The 26,284-nt window shown below is 39.8% G+C and overlaps 1 protein-coding gene across 8 annotated transcripts in view; it reads right to left on the reverse strand.

Moving 5' to 3' along the window:
- DLGAP1 (discs, large (Drosophila) homolog-associated protein 1) overlaps positions 1-26,284 on the reverse strand; it is a 542,994-nt gene that overhangs the window by 420,167 nt on the left and 96,543 nt on the right. For all 8 annotated transcript variants that reach the window (XM_006891397.1, XM_006891398.1, XM_006891401.1 and 5 more), the window contains exon 2: positions 7,705-7,919. In XM_006891397.1, coding sequence (XP_006891459.1) covers positions 7,705-7,919 — 215 coding nt within the window. The remainder of the gene's footprint in view (positions 1-7,704; positions 7,920-26,284) is intronic.

A 26,284-nucleotide genomic window follows, 5' to 3' on the forward strand; every position in this document is an offset into this window, starting at 1 on the left:
ATAAAAAATATACAACATAAAAATGTCAATATTTTCTTTACTGCTTGAACTCCCTATTAGTCCTCTCAAAGACATATCTGAATTCTTTCTATTCCTTTCCTCTCTAATAGGCACACAAGCAGTCTTCTCTCTGTGGTTTTCAGCATGAGGAGGACAGTTCAATCTGCCCAAACGCCTTCAAAATAATCTTCTCTAAAGAGCAATTATAGCACAGGACCTCTATAAGCTAGCTCTGGGGGTGTAGTCCGCAGGGAGTTATGCTGTTAATCTAATGCTTCAAATTTACTAGTGGCTCCAAAGGAGAATGATGATCAACCCCATCTCATGTGATTTGCAGCCAAAGAAACACAATGGAGAATCCGTTCCAACTCAAATCAATGGCACTGAACTTGAGTTTGGACCACAATATTCAGACATATTGTATTGTTTGGGAAAGGTCATGATCATCCCTAGGAGGGGCTTATATTTAAAGTCAGGTATGGTGATGAGGACAAGGAAGACTGACAACTCAGTTGTTAAGCAGCTGATGGCTAATGGAAAGGTTGGGAATTAGAATCCCCCAGTGGCTCTGTGGGGAAATCTGCTTACAAAAACAATCCAGAGGACTGGGAACTCAGTGCGGGACCAGCTGGATGGTAATGGGTTTGCTTTCTTTGTTTATGGTGGTGATGAGGCTAACAGTAATAAACAATTGCCACACTCAGCTTTTGGTTCTGTTTAAAGCAGGCTTACCAGTAACAGAGGTTTGAAAGATATGCAGATAACTACAAGCAGGTGAGTGGGTTTCTGTGTTTTCCATTTTTTATTATTGTGGAAGGAGGAGGAGTTGAGAGGAGAGAATTGGTATAAAAAAATGTTGTAATCAGGGAACAATGGGAAAGTGTCTACAGTTTACATCACCAAGGATGGAAATTCACAATTTTGCAAAGCCAGGCTTTATTATTTGTTTTCTCCCTACAACTGAACAGAGCATTTCTTACAGGTTATAATTATACTGAGGGACAAAGAAGAGAGGGATGGAAAAACTTTTGGGGGAAACAGGCAACAAAAGAAAACAGAGCAAAGCTCTTAAATGCAGCTCATAAATTTGGGAAAAAATAGCGACGCTCCCATCTTCCCCTCCTCTCTCCATTCTCTCTCTTTTGCTGAGAAAAGAAGGAACATGAGGAATAGTAGGTGGTAGGAGGGCATGTGGAATGTGAGGAACCAGCAGAGGACACAGTGTCTTCTTCTAAGGAGAAAAAAGGGAAGCAGCAACTTATACAAAGATAATTAAACACCAGCCAGAAACTCCAATTTTGGGTTCCTGATGCACTCAGAGCTGGCTCATTTTAAATCTCCAGAATTAAAGTTGAAGGAGAACACCGTCTGTAGCTTCTCAAAGTATTCTACTTGAAAGTATCACTTCCCTCCATCTTGAAACTGAACTAGCATCATCTTTACAACCAAACATGCTGGTACTGAGAGGCTCCTCAGGGCTCAAGGTGATTCAGAAGAGGTGGCCATCTGGGTAGCTGAAAGCACTGTGCTGAGAGCGTTTCTGAGGCTCAGTCTGTGCTCAGTGAAGGAATGCTGGATTCTCTCACTGTGTCTGGGACGGCCTGCCAGGGACAGAGAGTAGAAGTGATAGTGTCCTCATGTAGAAGCCCAAGTCTCTCATTCAAAGTTGAGGCTCAGAAACATAAGAACAGCTGTTAAAAGTCACAGAGCTATTTGAAATTTCACCAGTTACTCCAAGGGAGAGAGAGAGAAAAAAAATAGTCATTCCTTCACCAAACAAAAAAACACACCAACACACAAACCCCAAAAGATGTTATTCTGAAATGAAAAATTCCTTGGCATTAAAGCATTTAATTTTGAAAAGGAATCTTTGAGCGATACTTTTATCAAAATCTTTAATCATTAAGAGCTATGGCTGTCTCTTTCCAGAACCAAATATTCAACAAAAGCACGAGGCTCTTCTTACTGATGTCAGAAAAATTTCAAAGTCTATAATGTTATAGACTGACTATTTCTTCTAGGGAAAATTTTTTTAGTGCTTGGATGAAGGGATTAAGAAGTATGAAGAAGTTCTAAAGTGTTATTTGCCTATGGTGAGTGGATATTTGAATTTAACTCTAGAATGTTTTAAATGACAGTTCACTTAATACCACTTAAAAAAAAAACCAACAAAAAAAAAACCCCACACCCCAAACCAAAAAAAACCTTCCTACAGTATTTTGAATAAAAACCCAAGATGAAATTTGGACATGATTTTTACTAATCATCACAGTAGGCAGTCATCTCAGTTCTAGATTAAATAGCACGTTATAGCAATTCTAAAGAAAATGGTTAAATATTCTTGAGTGCTAAGCTGTGATGACAGGCTTTAAAGCCTCAAAACCTCCCTCTTGCTTGCTTGAAAATTTATGATTAAACAAGCATTTATTTTTTAATATACCAGTATTCGTGAGTGATGTACCACTTCATATTTATCTAATTTATATTTACCTATTTAGCTAATCTCTAAGGAAAGCTAGTGGTGAGGCAAAGGGACTTACTACCACATATTGAAATGGAGAAAAGAATGTACGACATCGTAGGTTCACAGAGAAGTGCTACGAGAGTTTTGGGCCCAAATGTAGATTTTGTTTTGTGAAGACTATTCCTGACCCACGGATGCTAAACTCAGCTTACACCTTAGATATCTCAAAACCCAATCACCAATATTGAGTAGATCATGAAAAACACCCACATATGTTAAGGAAATGCAATATATGTAAGGGTTTGATTAGCCACTGTACTTAATGAATTACTTTAATAAGTAAAATCCATTGGGTAGCACCCACAGTTAATGAGTGTGACTACTAGCAAAAATTTGATTTTTGAACCCTACACCTCCAACAATACCAAAACAAGATCAAAAGACTACAAACTCCTCCAAGACACTTTGTGAAATCAAAAAGAGAAAAACTATGTTAGAAAGTGTAGGAGTGCCTTTTCTCCAACATTCAGATAGAAGATGGAAGTAAAAATCCTCAAACAAAATCTTGCCTCAATCTCATTTGACTAATTTTAGTTATTTTAGTTCGTGGCTATGATTCATCCCTTAAGCTGTGAATTGCTGAGGAGGAAAGAGGGGAAAAAATTGACTTAAATGTCAAAGAAGTAGGAACATAAATATAGTTTTCTTTTTTAGGCAACTAGATTTGCAAGATATGGGGACCTTTCTCTCAAGAGGAATTGAATGCAGCAAACTTCTAGAGAAATAATGATCTCCAGTCAAAACATCATCAAGGAATAAGACAACTGATTATGAATCATCCATGTCTGAATTTTTGTTTCCATGGTGTATATGACTTTTCTTTGGATATATTTCATTAGATTACCATTAGAATGGAAGTCACTGATAATCATAGGTAGTTGAGTATGAGGGAAGCTTCCTATGTAAACAATAGTGATAAGTGGAATCCTTAAAAAAGGCAAAGAAGAAATTAATGGAAGGGTAGAAATATGATAAATAAATCTTAGGCATGAGAAGAAATACATGGTTGAATGGTGGTCAGAGGTATTTTGTGGGCTAACAAATAGGGCGCAATAAGGATTTTGGATAACATTGTTCTAAGAAATGTTTTCCAATTTATTCAGTGTCTTGTAGTATACTAGCTACCATTTTGAGTTTTGATAAATTTTTGGGAAAAGATAATAGTAGCTCCTAACTCTTCTATAGAAGCTATGGTGGCCACATGTGGTGGTAAGAAGCTGTGCCACACTCCCTAAGGAATGCGGCTCAAACCCACCACCTGCTCCATGAGAGAAGAATGGGCAATCTCCTCCTGTATGATTTGTTGTTGTTTGCCATGGGGGCGGAACCTACCCATAGATGACCCTCTAGTAGGTTCTTCAGTGTGATTTATTGCCTCTGAAAATTGGAGGGTCAACTATGAGTCAATTATGACTAGATGGCACAAAACAACAAACCTTCCACCAGTATCTTTGGTGGCAAAACGTGTTACATATTTTGCTGCAAACTGAAAGATTGCTGGCTAGAATCCATCAGATGCCCCACAGGAGAAAGACTCACAGTCTTCTTCTGTAAAGATTCTCAGCCTCAGAAACACAGTGGAGGATCACTCTGAATTAGAACTGATTTCTCAGCAAAGTGCATGAGGAATTTTAAAAAATATTTTATTATTTTTTAAGATTTTAATGAAAGCTTATAAAGAACTTGGATTGCCATTCATTCATTGTTGCACATTTTCCTCCCTGTCCCCCTATGAGGAGATTTTTAACTCTTTTATAAGGAGCCCTGATGACAAAGTAGTTGACAAGCCGAGATGCTAACCTAATGATCTGAGACTTGAATCTACCAATTATTCTCAGAGAGAAAGATGAGCCATCTGCTATATTAAGATTTATAACAAGCTATGGCTGACTCTGAAGAGAATGGGAATCCCAGAACATTTGATTGTGCTAATGTGAAACCTATACTTGGACCAAGAAGCAGTCGTCAGAACAGAGCAGGGAGACACTGGATGGTTCAAAATCAAGAAAGGGGTCCATCAGGGATGTATTTTGTCTCCACACCTTTTCAATCTGTATGCAGAACCAACCCTGCTTTGCTGAAACTGAGGAGGACCTGAAGCGCATGCTGCAGATGGTCAAGGACTGCAGTCTTCAATATGATTGAAGCTCAATATCAAGAAAACAAAGATTCTCACCACTGGGCCACTTGGCAGTATCAGTATGGATGGTGAAGAGATTGAAATTTCGTTTACTTGGTTCCACAGTCAACACTCTTGGTAACAGCAGCCAGGAAATCAGGAGATGAATTGTATTGGGAAAGTCAGCTCTGAGGGACCTCTCAAGAGTACTGAAGTGCAATGACGTCAGGCTGGAGACTAAGGTGCACCTGATCCAGACTATAGTCTTTGCAATTATGTGCTATGCATCGGAGAGTTGGACAGTGAATAGGGATGATAGAAAGAGGATTGATGCCTTTGAGCTGTGGTGCTGGAGAAGAGTGTTGAATATACCAGGGACTGCTAGGAGAACAAACAGGTTTGTCCTGGAGAGGGTGAAGGCAGAATGTTCCCTGGAGTCAAGGATTCCGAAGCTTCATTTGACATACTTCGGACATGCTACAAGGAGGGACTGGTCCTTGGAGAGGGATATCATGTTTGGCAGAGTGGAGGGCCGGCGCAGGAGAGGAAGACCCTCGGTGAGATGGATCGATTCTGTGAGTGGAGTGGTAGGAATGAATGTGTTTGAGACAGCGAGGTTGGCACAGGATAAAATGGCATTTAGGGCTCTTGTAAACAGGGTCGCTATGAGTCACAAACGACTCGATGGCACATAGCAACAACAACAACAACAACCACCTGACAGAGGACTGCCATGAGTTGGAATCTGTTCCAGGGTAGTGGACAGTGGAGAGAGATTTTCAGATCCACAGTTACTATTTGCAAGAAGGGTTCTTGAGTTGCCCTCACTCCACATCTTGACCCACTACTTGTATTACATAATGTGTTTTCTTCCAAGTGGGTGTATTTCACTTTCTGAGTCCTTGTTAGGTCTGCCAAAGACATCCACAGTACAGTGAGGAACTCTTTCCATGTTCTTTCTCCATAATCAGGTTTTTCCTTTTGTGGCAGTAGTATAGGCACACAGGAAAGGCAGTAGGTGAAACCAGAAAGCAGAGGAGAGAAAGGAGAGCTACTTCTCTGGTGTTGGTTTTCTGATGCCATGGGTATTAAATGTTGATGGAAACTACCCACGTGACCTGTTGAGAGAAATTTATGAGAGGACTCACCTGTCTACTTCTTTAAAGTGAAACTAAACAAATTCTCATTATAAAATGAGCCAACTATTTTTTTAGTATTAAATTTTCAATGTTAATATTTCTTGGTTTATAATCTGGCTTGTTTCTCTTTGACAGCTTTAGCTTATTTTTCATTACTGTTGTTATGTGCCATCGAGTGGCTTGAGATTCATAGCAACCCTATGCACAACAGCCCTAAACCCTGCCCTATCCTGTGCCAGTCACACTGCCTCTGACACACTCATCCTGATTACTCCAGTCACTGAATCAATCCACCTCATAGAGAGTCTTCCCCTCTTGTGCCGTCCCTCCACCCTACCAAGCAGGATGTCCCTCTCCAAGCACTGGTCCCTCCTTACAACATGTCCAAAGTATGTCAGACAAAGCCCCAGAATCCTTGCCTCCAAGGAGCAGCCTCATTTAACCCTCTCAAGGATGAATCTGTTTGTTTTCTTGGAAGTCCAGGGTACATTCAATACTTTTCTCCAGCACCACAGCTCAAAGGTGTCAATCCTCCTTCTATCCTTCCTAGTCATTGTCCAACTCTCTGATGCATAACAAGTGATTGCAAGGACCATAGCTGGTATCAGACGCACCTTAGTCTCCAGAGTGACACTACTGCTCTTCAGTACTTTGGAGAGGTCCCTAACAGCAGACTTTCCCATCGCAATATGTTTTTTTGGTTTCCTGGCTACTGGTGCCAAGAGTGTTGACCATGGAGCCAAGCGGACTAAAGTTGCTAACAATCTCAGTCTCTTCACCATCCATCCTGATGCTGCCAATTGGTCCAGTGGTGAGAATCTTTATCTTCTTGACATTGAGCCTCAATCCATACTGAAGGCTGCAGTCCTTGACCCTCTGCAGCAAACATTTCAGGTCCTCCTCAGTTTCAGCAAACAGGGTTGTGTCATCGGCATAATGCAGATTGTTAATAGATCTTCCACCAATCCTGACGGCACACTTCTCCTCATAGAGCCCAGCCTCTCAGATAATCTGTTCTGCATAGAGGTTGAAAAGGTATGAAGACAGGACACATCGCTAGCGTACACCTTTCCCAATTTTGAACCATGCAGTGTTTCCTTGCTCTATTCTGACAACTTCCTCTTGGTCCAAGTATTAAATTGGTTGTTAAATGTTTTATTCTGCAGCATTATAAAACGTATGATTAGTAATATATACTTATCCACAATATGGAATAAATGTAAGTATTTGAAAAAAGAATTATTTGTAGTATAATTTTCAGGCTCCAATAGCATCCTGTCTCCGGGGTCTAAAACTCTTATTTTTCTCTCTATAAATAGTCAGAATTTGCTAATAATAATAAATTTTAGTACTTTCATTAGTTACACTGCTAGCTTTCTGAAATCAGCTCAAATGGAAATAAGAACTCTTTCTATTTTTTAAGATAAGAAATCATTTTTAGGGTCTTACAAGTGATGATATATATAATGTGCCCCAATTAAAAAATGTATAATACAGACTTTAACAAAATATATAATTTTCAAGCACAAATTGTTTCTCCAAGATTATATACTTTTTTTAGTCGATTTTCTGAAAAATTCTAGAATTTTAAAAAGAGGCTCCCTGAAGATTTAGTAGCTAAACAAATATTGAGGGGTAGCAATGCATCAGACATTTTATTTTCAGAAGCTATTCTAGATTGTTTCAAACCTTCCCAAAGTTTGTTGATGTAGCTGATGGTCTATGTAGTGTTTATGTGTACATCAAGGGGCTTTAAAGGAACTGAGAGGCACAAGTCACACTCAATGTTATAGGGACAGATCATTCAGTACATCACCACGGAATGGTAAGACGGTATCTGTTCCACTCATGTTAAGGGTCATCCAACCCGACCCTACATGATGGTACAAGGTGCTAGACTTTACAGTGTTAGAAGCACTTACTTGAGCGTGGTGAGTTCTGTAAGGGATGGCTGGGTGGCTTTGAGATAGCTTTCTCTCCTTGCAGCAACCTTGGGAGAAGGCTTGGGACTAGTGTCTGAATCGCCACTGTCTTCATCCCCCATCGCCTTGATATAGCTGCCGCTCCGCATTCTCCGGCATGGAATTTCATCATCTTTACCACGAGGATTATATCCTGACCAGTCATCTTGGGGAACCTGTTCAGACATAAGACACATAAGCATAAATACACACACACACACACACACACACACACACACACGCACGCACGTATATTTTTTAAGAACATCTGACTTTCCCCCCCTTTTCTTTTCAAAAAACAAGACCTTGCATAATACAGACGATTACAGAAAACATTACCGATTAACTTCTCAAGAATAATGTTTACTGTCATTGATTTGAAAATATTTTGTACATTCAAATGTGTTACAATTTTTAAAACAAATTACATCAAGAACTCTGAAACCATTTGGTTCCGATTCATTTGCTCTCTGCTTGTGTGCGCTGATGACAGTTGTTAAGCCAAGCACAAATATGCCATGGAAAGGAGAGTTTTCCCTTTAGAATTTTCAGTTATCCGTGTTCAATCTCCACTTAAAAGTCAAGAGAGTTTTTTTGCGTTACCTATGCGCTCCCTGAACCTTTCTCTTGTATCCTCTATCTGATTTTTCATCTTCCTAAACCAGTGGTCCACACTAGCTACAATCACTTCCCGGGTACCTTCTCTTTCTCAATCCCTCTCCATTTGGGTTCAGTTCCTCTCTACCTCCTCCAAGTACTCTTTGACAAGGTTCTGGTGATCTCGTCATGAAATCCTTTTATTTTCCTATGTCTCTACACATATACACCCCTCCCCCATGCCACTTTTTAAGATGCTTTCCTCTCTGGGCATTCTGTTTACTCTACCCATCTCTGGTAGATATTCTAGGATCTCCTGGTGTTAGCTATCACTGAGCCAGTCATTACTCATTGCAACCCTTGGCTGTGAGCTTTAGGAAGCAGATCGCTGGGCCTGTCTTTCGAGGCAGCTGAATGATCCACCATTTGCATTTTCCAAGGGACACTTAGGGAGGTCTGGTGACCAAGTCTATAAAAAACTTGTGCTGCTAACTTAAAAGTGACACCTCTCTGTCACTTCAAATGCAGCAACCTTTTCCCATGTGCTTCACATGGAAGAAGCCCTAGGGACTTGCTGAAGGGTCAGCTATAAGTTGGTTCCAACTCACTGGTAAAGAAGTTTGATTTGAGCTTGAGGGAATACTTACATAGATTGTTAGTTTTCTTTTATTTTTCTGGATCCTACTGTTTCTAACTGTGAATTTTACACAAAGTTCTCAATATTTTTTTCTCTTCTTTCATACATTTCCTTCAAGTTCATCAACATATTGTTTTACATTTTATGATTTTCACTCAGATTTTCCACTTTAAAGTAAAATCAGTCCAAGTTCTCATACTTATTTCATTTTAGTAAAACAGATGCATAATGACTAGTCTTTTAATCCGTCAAGAAATAACTAATAGTCTGTAGCACCCAGGACACTGAACAAAGCTTAATGAAGATAAACAATACAAAGAGGAGAGGACTGGTCATGTTCTCAAGATGCTTACAGTATAGATGATAAGACTAAGCATAAACCAATTTGTAAAGTTCCATGTAAACATGTTAACAAATTTAAGATGTGGGCCATAAATTATATTTGTTCCTAAGTGTGTCTTTAAGTGGAATTTGTAGGTAAGGAGGAACAGGTGCACACACTTCTTACTGAGTCTTACTTTAGTGCCAGAAAGAGGCTTGAAACCTTTTCAATGATTCAAAAACTGAACACACAGCAAGGTAACTGTGACAAAGAACTTGGTTCAAGTAGGAAGTGTCTTGACAGCAAAATTTCTGTCAAGAATTTCTTTAAAAGTACTAAAGAGTAAAACAACTATGAGATATTATTTCACTCCAGTAAGAATAGCAAAATTCAAGAGAACAGCAAACATCAAATGCTGACAAGGATGTGGAGAAACTGGAACCTTTATTCACTTTTGGTGGGAGTGCAAAATGGTGCAACCACTATGGAAGGCAGTATGGTGCTTTCTCAAAAATTTGCAAATAATGTTCATTGCAGCTTTGTTCACAATAGCAAGAAGTTGGAAACAACCTAAGTGCCCATCAACAAACAAATGAATAGAGAAGCTGTGATATATTCACACAATGGAATACTATGCTGCACTGAAAAACAAGGAACTCATGAAATATTATACAAAATGGGTGACCCTGGAGGACATTATGCTGAGTGAAATATTGCATAGGACCACTGTTGTAAAACAGGACTGACACAGGGGTTGGGGGAGACTGAGGAAGAGGAGATAAATAATGCATACTGCCCTGAATCAGATGAGGGAAAGAACTGTTTAAAAGGGATAAGTTGACCCAACTGAGTGTGGAAACTACAGAACAGTGTCATTGATTTCACATGCAAGCAAGTTTCTACTGAAGATTATCCAAAAACGATTAGAACAGCACATCAGCAGAGAACTTCCGGAAGGCCAGGCTGGGTTTAGAAGGGGTCATGATACTAGGGATATTGTTGCTGATGTTAGATGGATCCTGGCTGAAAGCAGAGAATACCAGAAGAATGTCTATCTGTGTTTCATTGATTATGCAAAGGCATTTGACTGTGTGGATCATAACAAACTGTGGCTGACTCTGAGAAGAATGGGAATCCCAGAACATTTAATTGTGCTAATGCGAAACCTATACTTGGACCAAGAGGCAGTCGTCAGAACAGAGAAGGATAACACTGCATGGTTCAAAATTGGGAAGGGTGTACGCCAGGGATGCATCCTGTCTCCATACCTTTTCAACACGTATGCAGAACAGATTATCCGAGAGGCTGGGCTCTATGAGGAGAATTGTGGCATCAGGATTGGTGGAAGGTCTATTAACAATCTGTGTTATGCAGATGACACAACCCTGCTTGCTGAAACTGAGGAGGACCTCATGCACTTGCTGTGAAGGGTCAAGGACTGCAGCCTTCAGTATGGACTGAGGCTCAATGTCAAGAAGACAAAGATTCTCACCACTGGACCAGTGTCAGGATGGATGGCGAAGAGATTGAGATTGTTCACAGCTTCAGTTTGCTCAGCTCCACAGTCAACACTCTTGGTACCAGCAGTCAGGAAATCAAAAAGCGTATCGCGATGGGAAAGTCTGCTGTTAGGGACCTCTCTAAAGTACTCAGGAGCAACGGTGTCTCTCTGGAGACTAAGGTGCGCCTGATACAGGCCATGGTATTTGCAATCGCTTGTTATGCATCAGAGAGTTGGACAATGACTAGGGAGGACAGAAGGAGAGTGGATGCCTTTGAGCTGTGGTGCTGGAGAAGAGTCCTGGTTGTACCATGGACTGCCCGGAAAACAAACAGATTCATCTTGGAGAGGATTAAACCAAGCTACTCCTTGGAGGCAAGGATTCTGGGGCTTCGTCTGACATACTTTGGACATGTTGCCAGGAGGGACGGGTCCTTGGAGAGGGACATCATGCTTGGGAGGGTGGAGGGACAACGCAGGAGGGGAAGACCCTCTATGAGATGGATTGATTCAGTGACTGGGGTAATCGGGATGGGTGTGTCAGAGGCAGTGCGGTTGGCGCAGGATAGAGCAGGGTTTAGGGCTGTTGTGCATAGGGTCGCTATGAGTCGGAAACGACTCAATGGCACATAACAACAACAACAACAACATGATTAGGTATTATTGTCATGACAGGAGTCCAGTGGAGTGGACCTGGGGGGAGGGATTGCATAACAATGAAAGAGTTTTTCTTCTTCTTTTCAAGAAGAATGAATTAGGAGGAAGGGGGTGGGTAGGGAGAAAAGTGCAACAATGAATGACTGGAAACCCTAAGTCTCTGTAAACTTTCATTAAAAGTATTAAAAAAATAAATAGGCTATTGTAAACATATAACAAATGAAAAAAAAGTGCTAAAGAGCACAGATGCCAGTTTAAAGACTAGGGTATACTTGATCCACGCCATGCTATTTTTTAATTGCTTCTTATGTACCTGAAAGTTGGGCAGTGAATAAGGAAGACTGAAGACAAAGCCAATGTCTTTTAATCAGCATTGGAAGAGTATTAAATATACCAGAGACTACTAAAAGAACAAATAAATCTGTCTTGAGGATGTAAAACCAGAGAGCTCTTTAGAGGCAAGGATAGTGACTGTTTCACCTATTTTGGGGTTTGTTTCACGTATTTTGGGCACATTTTCAGGAGGTTATAGTCCCTGGATAAAGACATCATGCTGGGAAAAACAGGGTCACTCAGATAGAGGAAGTCCCTAAACGGGACAGAATGACATGTGAGTGCAACAATGTGCTTGAGCATGGTGAAGAGCATGACGGTGATGCAGATCAGAGCAAGGTTTCCATAGGGTCACTATGATTCATAGTCAATCTGGCAGTAGCAATGGGCTCCAATATGTCAGAGATTGTGGGGACAGCACAGGATAGGACAGAACTCATATGTGTTGTTCATAGGGTCACTATGGGTCATATTCAACTCATCAAATAATGACAAGATGGAGTGTTCTTAAATGTTTGAGAGCAGGTTTATATAACATTAAAGAGCAAGTAAGAGTTGTTGAAAAGTCATATGTTTGTATCCTGGAGTCTCACTGTAAGTCCTGAGGTGATACTAGAAACAAAAATTATCAGTATTGGTGATGGAGGAGAGTGTAGCCAGGAAGAACTACCTGGAACTGGCCAGTTTTGCAATGAGGAGGCGTAAAGACGTTTACTGTGTTAACATTAATTAATTAATTCATGATTATTCATGAAAATACAACAGTATTTAATTTACAAACATTTAACTCTACTACAAAGTTAATCCATGCAATCTTATTTTATCAATATAATATCCATAGAGGTAAGCACTTTTCTCAGTTTATTTCTGATACAGAAGCAGGGGCATAGAGGGGTGTGATTTGGCAAAGCACACACAGCTCAGAAATGGCAGTACTAGAATTTAAAGCACTTCAGTTTAACTCCAAACACCAGCATTTTAGAAATCTAAATTTTATAATTATTAAGAGGGCTTTAAAAAAATCTAAACTATTAACAAAACTGTCTACAATGACATATCCACATGATAGACATAGATGTTCTATTAAGAACGCATTGTCAGAGAGCTCTGGTGGCCTAGTGGCAAGAAGACACACTGTAATCCCAGAGGTTCATGGTTCTAATCCATCAGATGCTCTGATGAAGGAGGGACAATCTCCTCCTGTACCAGTCAGATCTGATTTGATGGTACATACACACAAAAGAATAAAATAATTTTTTTTAAAAAAAGCATTGTCTTTCTTCTTTATTATAGTCTAAGGTATAAAATTTGAAGCCCAAAAGCACAAATAACAAGTTAATGAAATGCCACCCTGCATGAACTGAGGACAATTGTTTGGAGGTTCAAATGCTGGAAAGGACAAGTGAAATTTAATTAAGATCCACTGAGCAATGTGTTTATTTTATTGAATACGTTTTACATTGTGCTGACTCTGTACAGTCATTGCTCTTTTCCAGACTGTTATCTCATTTGACTCGGACATATTAGGGTAGTTTTGTTGTTTCTCGGTGCTGTTGAGCAGACTATGATTCATAGTGACCCTATGAACAACAGATCTGAACCTTGTCCTATCTTCTACCATCTTCATGATCTATGATATACTTGAACCCACTGTTGCAGTCACTGTATAAATTCATCTCATTGAGAGTCTTACTTTTTTTCACTGACCCTTATTTTTCCCTGGATGATGTCCTTTACCATGAACTGGCCTCTCCTGACAGTATGCCCAAAATACATAAGATGAAGTTTCAGCATCCTTGACTCTAAAGTAGCACCTTGGTCACACATCTTCCAACTCAGATTTGTCCTTTTGGCAGTCTCTAAGATATTCAACTCTCATCACCAACACCACAATTCAAAGGTATCAATTCTTCTTCAGTTTTCCTTATTCATTGTTCAACTTTGAGAGAAATAGGAAACAAATGATAGAAGCATGGCTTGGATCAGGTGACCATTAGTCTTTAAACAGGTTCTTTAGCACCTTGAAGAAATCCTTGACAGTAAGTTTCCCCAATATAATACATTACTATATTATCATGTTGTTGTTGTTATGTGCCATCGAGTCGTTTCCGACTCATAGCGACCCTATGCACAACAGCCCTAAACCCTGCTCTATCCTGCGCCAACCGCACTGCCTCTGACACACCCATCCCGATTACCCCAGTCACCGAATCAATCCATCTCATAGAGGGTCTTCCCCTCCTGCGCTGTCCCTCCACCCTCCCAAGCATGATGTCCCTCTCCAAGGACCCATCCCTCCTGGCAACATGTCCAAAGTATGTCAGATGAAGCCCCAGAATCCTTGCCTCCAAGGAGTAGCTTGGTTTAATCCTCTCCAAGATGAATCTGTTTGTTTTCCGGGCAGTCCATGGTACATTCAGTACTCTTCTCCAGCACCACAGCTCAAAGGCATCCACTCTCCTTCTGTCCTCCCTAGTCATTGTCCAACTCTCTGATGCATAACAAGCGATTGCAAATACCATGACCTGTATCAGGCGCACCTTAGTCTCCAGAGAGACACCGTTGCTCCTGAGTACTTTAGAGAGGTCCCTAACAGGAGACTTTCCCATCGTGATACGCTTTTTGATTTCCTGACTGCTGGTACCAAGAGTGTTGACTGTGGAGCCGAGCAAACTGAAGCTGTGAACACTCTCAATCTCTTCACCATCCATCCTGACGCTGCTAATTGGTCCAGTGGCGAGAATCTTTGTCTTCTTGACATTGAGCCTTAGTCCATACTGAAGGCTGCAGATAGGGACAATAATAACACATGGATTTAAAATTTTATAGTATTATCTTTCTCTTTTTCAAATGATAAAAAAGAGGTCACACAATTTTCCCACATTCACATTCATTTAAGGAACAGAGGCCGTTTTGACCTGGCAGCTCTTTGCAGATCACTGTGGGACTCAGCCCCTAATTCTGGACTATGCTTCATAGCACCTTCAAAAGTATAATGCCATGATGTTGTAGTAATCTATCACATGTGACATTCTTGTTTTTTATTAAATATGCTAGTAACAATGAAGAGTTCTTACTTTTCAGATACAGAACTCAAAATCACCACAGTAACCAAGGAGATTTTTTAGAGATCTTGTAAATGTTAAGAACAATCTTATTTTGCTAAATATTGGCAGGTGACTCATTGTAGAGATATGATAATGTTCAAGACCTCATTATTGGTTTAGCAATTACATGAAAAAAATCACCATGGTGCAGCAGAGTGTCAGAAATGGTGCATATAACATTTGTCATCGCTTAAGACTGAGGTGCAGCTTCGAAGCTTTGCTCTCTGGGGTACACCAGGGACTAAAGACACACAGCAAAAAAAATCACTTATGAAATAAAACACAATCAATTTCTATTTAGTTCTTTTTTTCAAAGTTAGTTCATCGACTAAACTGAGGCTTGTATTAAAAGCAGGCTGCAACTGTTGCTAAGGGAACCATCTGAGAGGCATTTAAATCTGTATACTTTCAATTAAGCAGACATTTCAAACGAAGCAGCTAAGATGTTGTATGGAAAGAATGACTTTAATGGATTGAAGTTTAAAAACCATTTCATTATTCATACATTTAGAGATAGCTTGCAACAAGATTATATATAACATTATCTATAAATCAGCTTTAGGAAAAGCGTAAGGCACAAGAAAATCAAGAGAAAACAACTGTTACTGAATTGTAGGAAAAGTGAATTTACTTTAATTGAGTCACATTTTTTATTCTGTTTCTTAAAATCTAAAAGCAAAGAGGGAGGCATTGCTTAGGGAATTTATTTTTTAGAACCCATACTGTTTTCTACCGGATTCAAAGATGGCAGTGGTACTCCATTTTGACCAGAAAGAGAGGACAGTTATGTGGCTGTGGATGCTACAGGGAGGTCACCAAAGGTGTCTTTCTGCTTCAGTCACAAAGAGAATGGATTTAGGTGAAGGGGAAGGATAGGCCCACCTTGTAGCTCTCTGAGAAAGACTTCCCTATTGTAAACCACAAAAGCTGGGGGCAAGGTGTCTCCATTTGGGGATTCTTGCCTCTATGGCTGCAGGGCCATCCAGGGACCAAAAAGGACAAGGGAGTTTGGGACAGAGGGCTTTCTCAGCTTTCTGCAAGAGGGAGGGCTGACCTGAGACACCCATGTACACAAACACTCCAGAGAAAAGGAAGACACTAAACTTCAGGAGAGAAGGTTTAATCAGGTGAGACACTTCTCCCTAGAGCCAGGACTTTTGGGTTCTTGTGGAGAGGGAGGAGACTATAACTTCCCTGTGGCAAGATCTCTCCATTCTGGGATCCTTGCTTCTGTAGTGCAGGGCCATTTTAGGTACCAGACAGGACTAGAGAGTTTGGGACAGAGAGCTACGAGCAGGCAAAATACTTCCTCAGCTTTCTGAACTGGCACATTAAGCTGCAAGAAAGAGAGCTGGCTTCAAAGCCTTCTGGATAGAAACTGCTTGAGTCTCGCACCAGGCCACTCCACAGACCAAGGAGGAAAATAGAGTTTAGGAGTGGGTACTACTACATTAAGGCAAGATTCTTGTAGGGCTGCTGTGCAGAAAAGAGAACCTGAATGGTGTTAGAAAGGCCAAATTTTCCCAGAAAGGACTTTCAGTAGAGTGAGTGGCTCACCCCACAGAGTGAATATGTTAAGCTGGAACCTAATCAACAATATCACAAAGAAAAGAACTACTGACAAAGTACAGACACAGTAGAAATGGCCTAATACTTGCCAAGAAAAACTTGACATAGTGTCAAGAAAGCAGCAGGCAGCTTCAAACACTGTTAAAAAAACAAATTAAGTCTTCTTCAAAAAGAAAAAAAAGAGAATATTATAGACTCAATGAATATCCCAGAGTCACGAGGTCAGATAATATATGTTGATATGCAGACATCTGAACAGCTAGCTATGAAAGAAAGTAAAAATGATATACGAAACAATGAAAGCCACCAATAAAGGGAGTATGCTAGAGGTAGAAAGCCAGAAGAAATATATCGAGGAGTTATTTTAAACAGTTATGGAAGAAGGTGCAAATAATGGAAGTCATTAAGAAAGCAAACACTCCAGGGACACAATTTGGTGGATGAACAGAGGGGGTGAAAGAAAAAACAGGGTAATGATGGGCACAGTGCAACAGTGATTAATTGTATAAAACATAATGCATGAGAATGATTGTATGAAACACAATGTGAATGAAGAACATTGTAAAACACAATGAATACAAACTTTGTATACAAACCAATATAAAATGTTAAAAAAAGTTTCAAAAAAGCTGAAGGGCTTGGGGTCTTTGGTAACAAGAGGGAGTAGGAAGACAAAGGAAAAGAGCCTGGTCCCATTGGAGACCAGGCCAATCTTATGTCCAACTTGTCTTCACCAGTATAGGAGGTGTTGGGTCCAACTATATTTTTTTTTAATAAAAGTATACTTCCCTCTCACCCCCCATTTCAGCCATATACCAGGGGTTTCATTCTCCTATTCCAGGATGAGGGTGGGTGTCTTCATCATTGAAACAATATCATGGGTACTGACGGGTTTTCTAAGGAAGGTAACATATATTCTGTTACAAACCAGGTCATAACAAAATATCATCCAATGTGGATTGCTTATAATTTCTCTTTAAGTCTTTCTCCCTTATTCCTTTATTTTAAATTGTTTGCCAGTCATAATCTGGATGGTAGAGACATAGGAAACAGAACAAAATTTGGCTCCATTCCATGGAACTCACCTTCTAAGAGGAGAGCAGAGACAGACTGTAGTAATGGTCACTAGTAAGTGAACAGGTCACTTTAAAAAGCATAATTATTTCCCGGAAAAGAAACAGTGGCAATGTGACAGAGTGGTGGTCAAGTTGCTTTCACTGTGCCCTCAGAGAAGCCTCCCTGATTCAATCTTAATTGTAGGATCTGGATTACCAAGTATCCTTTGGATAGATCTGAGAAAGGAGCTTACAGGCAGAAGGATCAGCCAGGGCAAAAGGCCTTAGAGTAAGAATGAACTTGGCATAAGCAAAGAGTGTTGTTGTTGTTAGGTGCCACTGAGTTGATTATAACTCATAGCGATGATATGAATAATGTGTCCTGTGCCATCTTCAATATCTCTGATATACTTCAGCCCATTGTTGCAGTTACTGTGTCAATCTCTCTTATTGAGGATCTTCCCCTCCTTTGCTTATCCTCCACCTTTCCAAACACGTATTTTCCCAACTGGCCTCTGCTACAAGGTTTCTAAAATATATGAGAGGACATTTCACCATTATTGCTTTCAAGAAGTACTCTAATTGTACTTTTTCCAAGATTGGCTTGTTTATTCTTTTGGAACTCCATGGTATATTCCATATTCTTCAACAACATGGCTTAGAGGTATTGATTCTTAGTTTGTCATACTTACTCATTGTCTTACTCTCATAAGTGGCTAGCAAATTCTAGCTGGAAGATTAAGTCTGGTCCACTGTCTGTTTTTGTAAATAAAGCTTTATATGAATATGTTATAAACTATGTTATAAATTTATTCATTGTATATTTCCTATTTTAGAAATTGATAGATTTATTGTATACTGCCTATGCCTGCTTTTCAGCTACAAGGAAAGAGTTTATTACAATAGAGACATATAGTTTACAAACCCTTAACCAATTGCCATGCTTATCACTTATTTACACGATAATAAAATGAAATTTTATAGACAGAACTTGTTTTATGTGCCTTGGTTTCATTTCTCTATCTGCTTTTCAAGTTCAGTAAAATTGGGGTTACAGCAGTATTGCCAAAAAGGTAAAAGCATAAGTTCTGCTATTAGAGTTCTTCAGCTTGAATTTCTGGAGTGCCAGTTACAAGCCCGGATAAATGTTTTAGCATTTGTGCCTCCATTTCCTTCCACAGAGTTCTACAGCAATTAAATAATGTACATCAAACACACAGGAAACACTAAATAAGTGTCTATTTATGTGTGTACTGCATGAATCGTAGCATCCAACTCATTACTGAACATGCAGATATTCTCTAACTATGGCCAAAATTGGCAATAGGTTTGGTTTTAAGAATCATATTTTAATGCAACTGAACTCACTGCTGATGAGCTAGAAACTATGCACAGCTGACTTTTCAAGTGGGCTTTCAGAGGCAATAAATGGCATGGGAGGAGATTGCCCATTTTTCTTCCATGGAGCTGCTGTTGGATTCAAATTGCCAGAGAAACACCACCTTTGGGTCAGCAGTGCAACTCCTTATAGGTGAGGCCACCAGAGCTCCCTTTCCTCCATCACACATATGAAGGTTATAAAATGTGTTTCATTATTTTTACAATTATTTTGCGAGATTAGAAGAATATGTATTGTAGCTGGTTAAATAATAGTTCAGAGAGGTTAGTAACTAGTCCAAAGTGACTCAGTATTTAAGTGGAGTCTCATACACAGTCCAGAGATAATTTCTTTCTTTCTTTTGACTTTTCCCCCAATTTTTATTTTATATGGTTGCATACAAAATTCATATGCATTGTGTTCCACACAGTGTGTTTCATACAATCAATACTATATCATGTGTTTTATAAAATTAGTCACCATAGAATTATGGCCATGCTTATGCCATCTTTTCAGGTCAGTCTAAGATCTTTTCCATTTCTTTTACACCCTCCATCTATTCACTAAATTATACAAGTCTGTGATTTCCCCCCCCTCCCCATCCTCACCCTTTTACCCCTTCCTCCCTTAGACACCTATACTTTTTATGTTTTACTAATTATCTTTCTTTTTTTATAGCAATGGTCTAATGCAATACTTGTTCTTTTTTATGCAATATTTGTTCTTTGAGACTGAGTTAATTCACTCAGCATAATGCTCTCCAGTCTCTCCCAAGTTATATAGTATTTTTCAAAATAATTGCTCCTGAGGGCTGAGTATTCCATCATGTGAATGTACCACAATTTCTCAATCCATTCAACTGTGGATGGACATTTGGGCTGTTTCTACATTCTTGCAATCATGAAGAATGCTGCTATGAACACCGTTGTACAAATCTCTAAGTCTCCATTTTAATATCCTTGGGGTATATTCCTAGCAATGGAATACCTGGGTAATATGGAATTTCTGTGTTCAACTTTTTGAGCAAATGCCAAACTACCTTACAGAGTGGTTGTATCATTTTATAACCATACCAACAATGTATGAGAGTTCCAATCTCTCCACATCCTCTCCAACAGTTATTGCTTTCTGTTCTGTTAAACATTGCCACTGCTACTGCAGAGATAATTTTCCATATTCAGATCTTGGCTGGGTTTTGAAGAACAATTGTTATGTTATTGATTATCTAAATGACATACATTTAATATAAAAATATAAGTTTTAACATATGTCTAGAGTCTGTGGGTGGTGCTAAGAGTAAAAACATTTGATGGCTAATTGAAGGTCTGAGGTTCAAGTCCACCCAGATGCACCTCAGAAGAATGGCCTATGTGGCAAGCAGGAACAATGATTTTGTAAATTATTACCTAGCTTTAGAGGGACTGGTGATCATTATGCAGAGGGAACTGACTCAGTCCCACAAAACCAAATATTGTATAAAACCATTATTATAGAATGACTCTGATAATCTAAGGGGTGGCAGCAGAGGGTTGAAGATGTGCAGGAGTGTGGGTGAGTTGGATTAATCGTGGGGTTGTACAATTTGATGGGGGTGAGGCATATTGGAAGAATCTGGTCTGAAAAACAATGTATTCAAATATTGTAAATATGAAACTTATACTTGGATGAGGAGGAAGTCGTAAGAACAGAGCAAGGAAACACTGCCTGGTTCAAAATTGGGAAGAGTGTATGCCAGGGCTGTATCCTGTCTACATACCTTTTCAATCTTTACGCAGAACAGGTTATCCGGGAGGCTGGGCTCTATGAGGAGAAATGTGGCATCATTATTGAAGGAAGAATCATCAACAATCTGCGTTATGCAGATGACACAACCCTGCTTGCTGAGACTGAGGAGGACCTAAAGCACTTACTGTGGAAGGTCAGGGACTGCAGTATTCAGTATGGATTGAGACTCAATATCAAGGAAACAAAGATTCTCACCACTGGGATGACTGGCAGTATCATAATGGATGGTGAAGAGATTAAGATTGTTCAATTTTGGTTTGCTTGGCTCCACAGTCACCACTTTTGGCATCAGCAGCCAGGAAATTAAAAGATGTATTGAGATGGTTAAGTCTGCGGTTAGAGACCTCTCTAAAGTGCTGAAATGCAAGGATGCCAATCTGGAGACTAAGGTGTTTCTGATACATTTCATGGTCTTTGAAATCACTTGCTATGCATTAGAGAGCTGGACAATGACTAGGGATGATAGAAGGAGAATTGATGCCTTTCAGCTGTGATGTTGCAGAAGAGTTTTGAATATACCATGAACTGCTGGGAAAACAAACAGGTTTATCCTGGAAAGGGTGAAACCAGGGTGCTCCTTGGAGGCAAAGATTCTAAAGCTTTATCTGACATACTTTGGTCATGTTGCAAGGAGGGACCAGTCCTTGAGAGGGATGTCATGCTTGGGAGGGTAGAGAGACAGCGCAGGAGTGGAAGACCCTCAATGAGATGGATTGATTCAGTGACTGGGGTAACGGGGGTAGGTGTGTCAGAGATGGTGAGATTGGCACAGGTTAGGGCAGAGTTAAGGGCTGTTGTACATAGGGTTGCTATGAGTCGCAGGTGACTCAACGGCACATAACAATAAGCAACAATAAAAAATGTTATTATGCTTAATTACCTGGCTGTCCCATAAAACTATGAACCTAAACCTCCAAACCAATGAACCAAATTCTGAAGTGCTTCGTTTTGCATGTAAGCAAACTCAGCAGATATTCTTGTTTTTGTCATTATTGGAAATCATACAATTTTTGTCAATTCATTGACATTAGTAACAGTTAAAAAAAAAAGCCTGATGTTCCACATCTGAAGAGTTAACCTTAGGAAGCACTACAGAGGACAGCTCTGTGACAAGTGTCTACGTCAACTCAATAGCAGCTAGTTTCTTGCTTAAAATACATCTAGAGCTTCTAAGAATCAAATCCCTATGCACATCCAAAAACTTCTCCAACAGGGTAAAAAGGCAAGCCACAGACTGGGTAAAAGTATTTGGTAATGACATATCAGATAAGGGACTTATATCTAGAATTTATAAAATACTTGAGCACCACAACAAGATAAAGGTAAATAATCCAATTGAAAAATGGGCACAGGATATGAACAGACACTTCACCAAAGAAGACACTCAGATGGCTAACAAGCACATGAAGAAATGTTCAAAATTTCTAGCTCTAAAAGAGATGCAAATCAAAACAACTGTGAGATATCATTTCACCCCAGTCAAAATAGCAAAATTTAACAGAACAGTAAGCAACAAATGCTGGCGGGGTTGTGGAGAAATTGGAACCCTTATTCACTGTTGGTGGAAGTGTAAAATGGTGCAACCACTGTGGAAGGCAGTATGGCGATTTCTCAAAAAGTTGCAAATAGAGATACCATTTGATCCAGCAATCCCACTACTGGGAATATACCCCAAAGAGACCATAACTGACACCCAAGCAGATATATGCACAACCATGTTTATCGTGGCTTTGTGCACAATAGCAAGGAATTAGAAACAACCTAAGTGCCCATCAACAAATGAATGGTTGGAGAAGCTGTGGTATATTCACACAATGGAATACTAAGCTGAATTGAAAAAGAAGGAACTCATTCAATATTATTCAAAATGAGTGACCCTGGAGGATATTATGCTGAGTGAAATATATCAGTTACAAAAGGACAAATACTGCATAGGGCCACTGTTGTAATACAGGACTGACCTTGGGGTTGGAAGGAGACTGAGAAAGATGGGTTTAATAATGTATACTTCATTGAAACAGATGAGGGAGAAAACGGTTTAAAAAGGATATGTGATCAGGTATTTTTGTCATGACGGGAGTCCAGACTGAAGGCTGCATAGTGGAGTGGACCTGAGGGGAGGATTGTAAAATAATGAAAGAATTTTTCTTTTACTTTTCCAAGAGGGTAGTGTACTGGGCTGGGGTGGGGGGGAGGTTGGGCGAGGAGAAAATGCAACAAGGAATGAATGGGGAAACAAAAGATAGGTCTAGAGGGAAAACAAGACCAAATAATCTGATTTGGGAAAAAAAGGAACGCCTTGACTAAAAGCAAAACGAAATGATATTTCAGACATGGTAATAATTGTTGTCGTCATGTGCTGTTGAGTCACCTGGGACTCATAGCGACCCTATGTAGAAGAGCCCTAAACCCTGGCTTATGCTTTGCCAACCTCACTGTCTCTGACATACTCACTCCCACCACCTCAATCACAGAACCAATCCATCTCATCGAGGGTCTTCCTCTCCTGCACCGTCCATCCACTCTCCCAAACATGCTGTCTCTCTCCAAGGACAAGTCCCTCCTTGCAACATGCCCAAAGTATGTCACATGAGGCTTCAAAATCCTTGACTCTAAGGAGCAGCCCAGCTTCACCCTCTCCAGGAGAAACCTGTTTGCTCTCCTAGCAGTCCATGGTATATTCAACACTCGTTTCTAGCACCACAGATCAAAGGCATCAATTCTCTTTCTATCATTCCTATTCACTGTCCAACTCTCCAATGCATAGCACATAATTGAGAAGACTATAGCCTGGATCAGGCGCACATTAATCTCCAGCCTGACATCATTGCTCTTCAGTACTCTTGGGAGGTCCCTCATAGCTGACTTTCCCAATGCAATCCATCTCTTGATTTTCTGGCTGCTGTTACCAAGAGCGTTGACTGTGGAACCAAGTAAACGAAAGCTGTTAACTATCTCAATCTCTTTACTATCCATACTGATGTTGCCAACTGGCTCAGTCTTGAGAATCTTTGTTTTCTTGATGTTAAGCTTCAATCCGTATTAAAGACTGCAGTCCTTGACCTTCTGCAGCAATGCGTCAGGTCCTCCTTAGATTCTGTAAGCTAGGTTGTGTCATCTGCATAATGCAGGCTGTTGATGACTCTTCCACCAACCCTGATGCTACATTCCTCCTCATAATAATTATTTATTTAAAAAATTCTTTAAAAATGGTGTATTGCTCTAATACTCTGGTTCAACTGGACTGCAAATGTCAGTGTACAATGTAGTTGGATACTTGTGCCAGTGATGGCTGGGAGATGAAGTCCTCAAGAATAAGGAAGACTAGAGCAGGTCGTCTTAGGGTGGGAGGTGGACAGTGAGGTCTGGACCAGTGGAAAGACATGTGACTTTGAGATGTTTGAGAGCCACAAATGAAGACACTGAGAAAGCTGGGACAGCTAAGATGGAAAGTATGTCCTAAGGCAGTCAAGGGCAGACTGGTGGAATACTGTTAGCAAATCTCAGCTACAGAGAGTAGGGGGCCAAACAGATGCATCCCATATTGAGGTGGGATCTTTGGACACAGCAAATGATTACTTCGTTAGATGGTTAACTAAAAGGCTTTGTTAAATGCTGTCAAGTATGACTCACAAAGACCCTCTGAACAACAGAACTGAACCCTGCCTTATCCTGAGCCATCTTCATTATCTCTGATATACTCGAACCTATTGGTGCAGTCACTATTTCAGTCAGTCTATTTCACTGAGAGTCTTCCTATCTTTCATTGATCCCTTTCTTTTCCAAGCATCATGACCCTTTCCCAGGACTATACCCTCCTAACAACATGACCAAAATATTCTCATGATGAAATCTCACTATCCTTGTCTCTAAGGAGCACTTTGGCTATACTTTCTCCAAGACATACTTGTTTGCTCTTTGTCAGTCCATGAGATATTCAGTATCCTTCTCCAACACCACAACTCACAGGCTTTAGTTGTCCTTCTGTCGTCCTTATTCATTATTCAGATCTCATCAGGTAGCTGAACATTATTACCCTTTAGGATTTTGGAGATGCCCCTGAAAGCAGACTTTCTTAAAGTTATATGTCTCCTGATATCTAGGCACCAAAGGTGTTGATTGTGTACCCAATCATTGATGAAATCATTGACAACATTGTTTAAGGTTGGAATCCTCTTAGATGTGGCTTAGAAGAAAGCCTGGTGATCTACTTATAAACACACAGACTCTATAAACTCTGTGAAGAACAAATCTACACACTGGAGTCAACTCAGTAATAACTGGTTTTGGAAGAATTTGGGGTAGGTTTTAAGAGCAGAGTTCTATTTCATCATGACCCAAGCTGGGAGAATTAACTTCAGATAATCTAACAAGAAAGGGCAGAAGCTAAAATGTTTGCAATCATGTATTGGTTTATATTTACAAGGCTACCTCTCAGTAACTATTTATTTCTCCCCAAGCAATTAAAATTAAAGCAACCACATAGTTGAGCTTTGTGAGAAAAGGCAAACAAAAAGAAAGCCTACATTTATAAGAGGTAAACTAGGAATCACTTAGGGCACAATGTCAAAGGGTGTAAAATAGTTCATATGCTGCTTTTATATTTATCATGATCTTTCTACATCTTGTTGCTGTTGTTAGATGCTGTCAAGGCGACTACGACTCATAGCAACCGCATGAACAAAAGATCAGAACCTTGCCCTATGCTGTACCATCTTTACTACTTTTGTCATATTCAAGCTCATTGTCAACAGTTACTACATCAATCCATCTCATCAAGTGTTTTCCTCTCTTTTGTTGACTTTTCCAAGCATGATGTCTTTTTCCAACATGGATGAAATGTACGATATGAAGTTTCACCATCCTTGTCTCTTAGGCAACACTCTGGCTGCACTTTCTTCAAGATATATTTGCTTGTTCTTTTGTTAATCCACAGTATATTCAATACTCTTTTCCAACACCACAATTCAAATGCAATGATTCTTCTGCTGCTATCCTTATTCATTATCTAACTTTCAGATGCATAAGAAGTAACTGAAAATATCATGGCTTGGATCAGACACACATTAGTCTTTAAAATGACATCTTTGCTCTTTCGAACTTTGAAGATGTCTTTGACAACAGATTTCCATAATACAACTTTGAGATCCTGACTGCAGCTACAACAGGAGCTGACTGTGGATCCAAATCAGTGAAACTGCTTACAACTTCATTATTTTTTCCATTTCCCATGATGATGTTGCCTATTGATCCAACGGTGAGAATTTTTCTTTTCTTGATGTTGAGATGTAGTTCCTACTGAAAACTGTAATCTTTGATTTTCTATAGTAAGCGTATGACATCTTCCTCATGCTCAGCAAGCCAGGTTGTGTCACCTGCATAACACAGGTTATTAATAAGTCTTCCTCCAATCCTATTGTCATATTTTTCATATAGTCCAATTTTTCAAATGATTTTTCTAACTGAACAGATTGCATGTTTATGGTGAAAGGGAACAACCTTGATGCATATCTTTCCTAATTTTAAACCATGCAGTGTTAGGGCAACTACTACTTCTCAGTCTACAGTGGTTTTGCATGAGCACAATTAAATATTCTGAA

The sequence above is a fragment of the Elephantulus edwardii genome, unplaced genomic scaffold (genome assembly GCF_000299155.1).
Source record: "Elephantulus edwardii isolate Elephantulus edwardi_28Jun2011 unplaced genomic scaffold, EleEdw1.0 scaffold00097, whole genome shotgun sequence".
In the NCBI taxonomy this organism is placed as follows: Eukaryota; Metazoa; Chordata; class Mammalia; order Macroscelidea; family Macroscelididae; genus Elephantulus; species Elephantulus edwardii.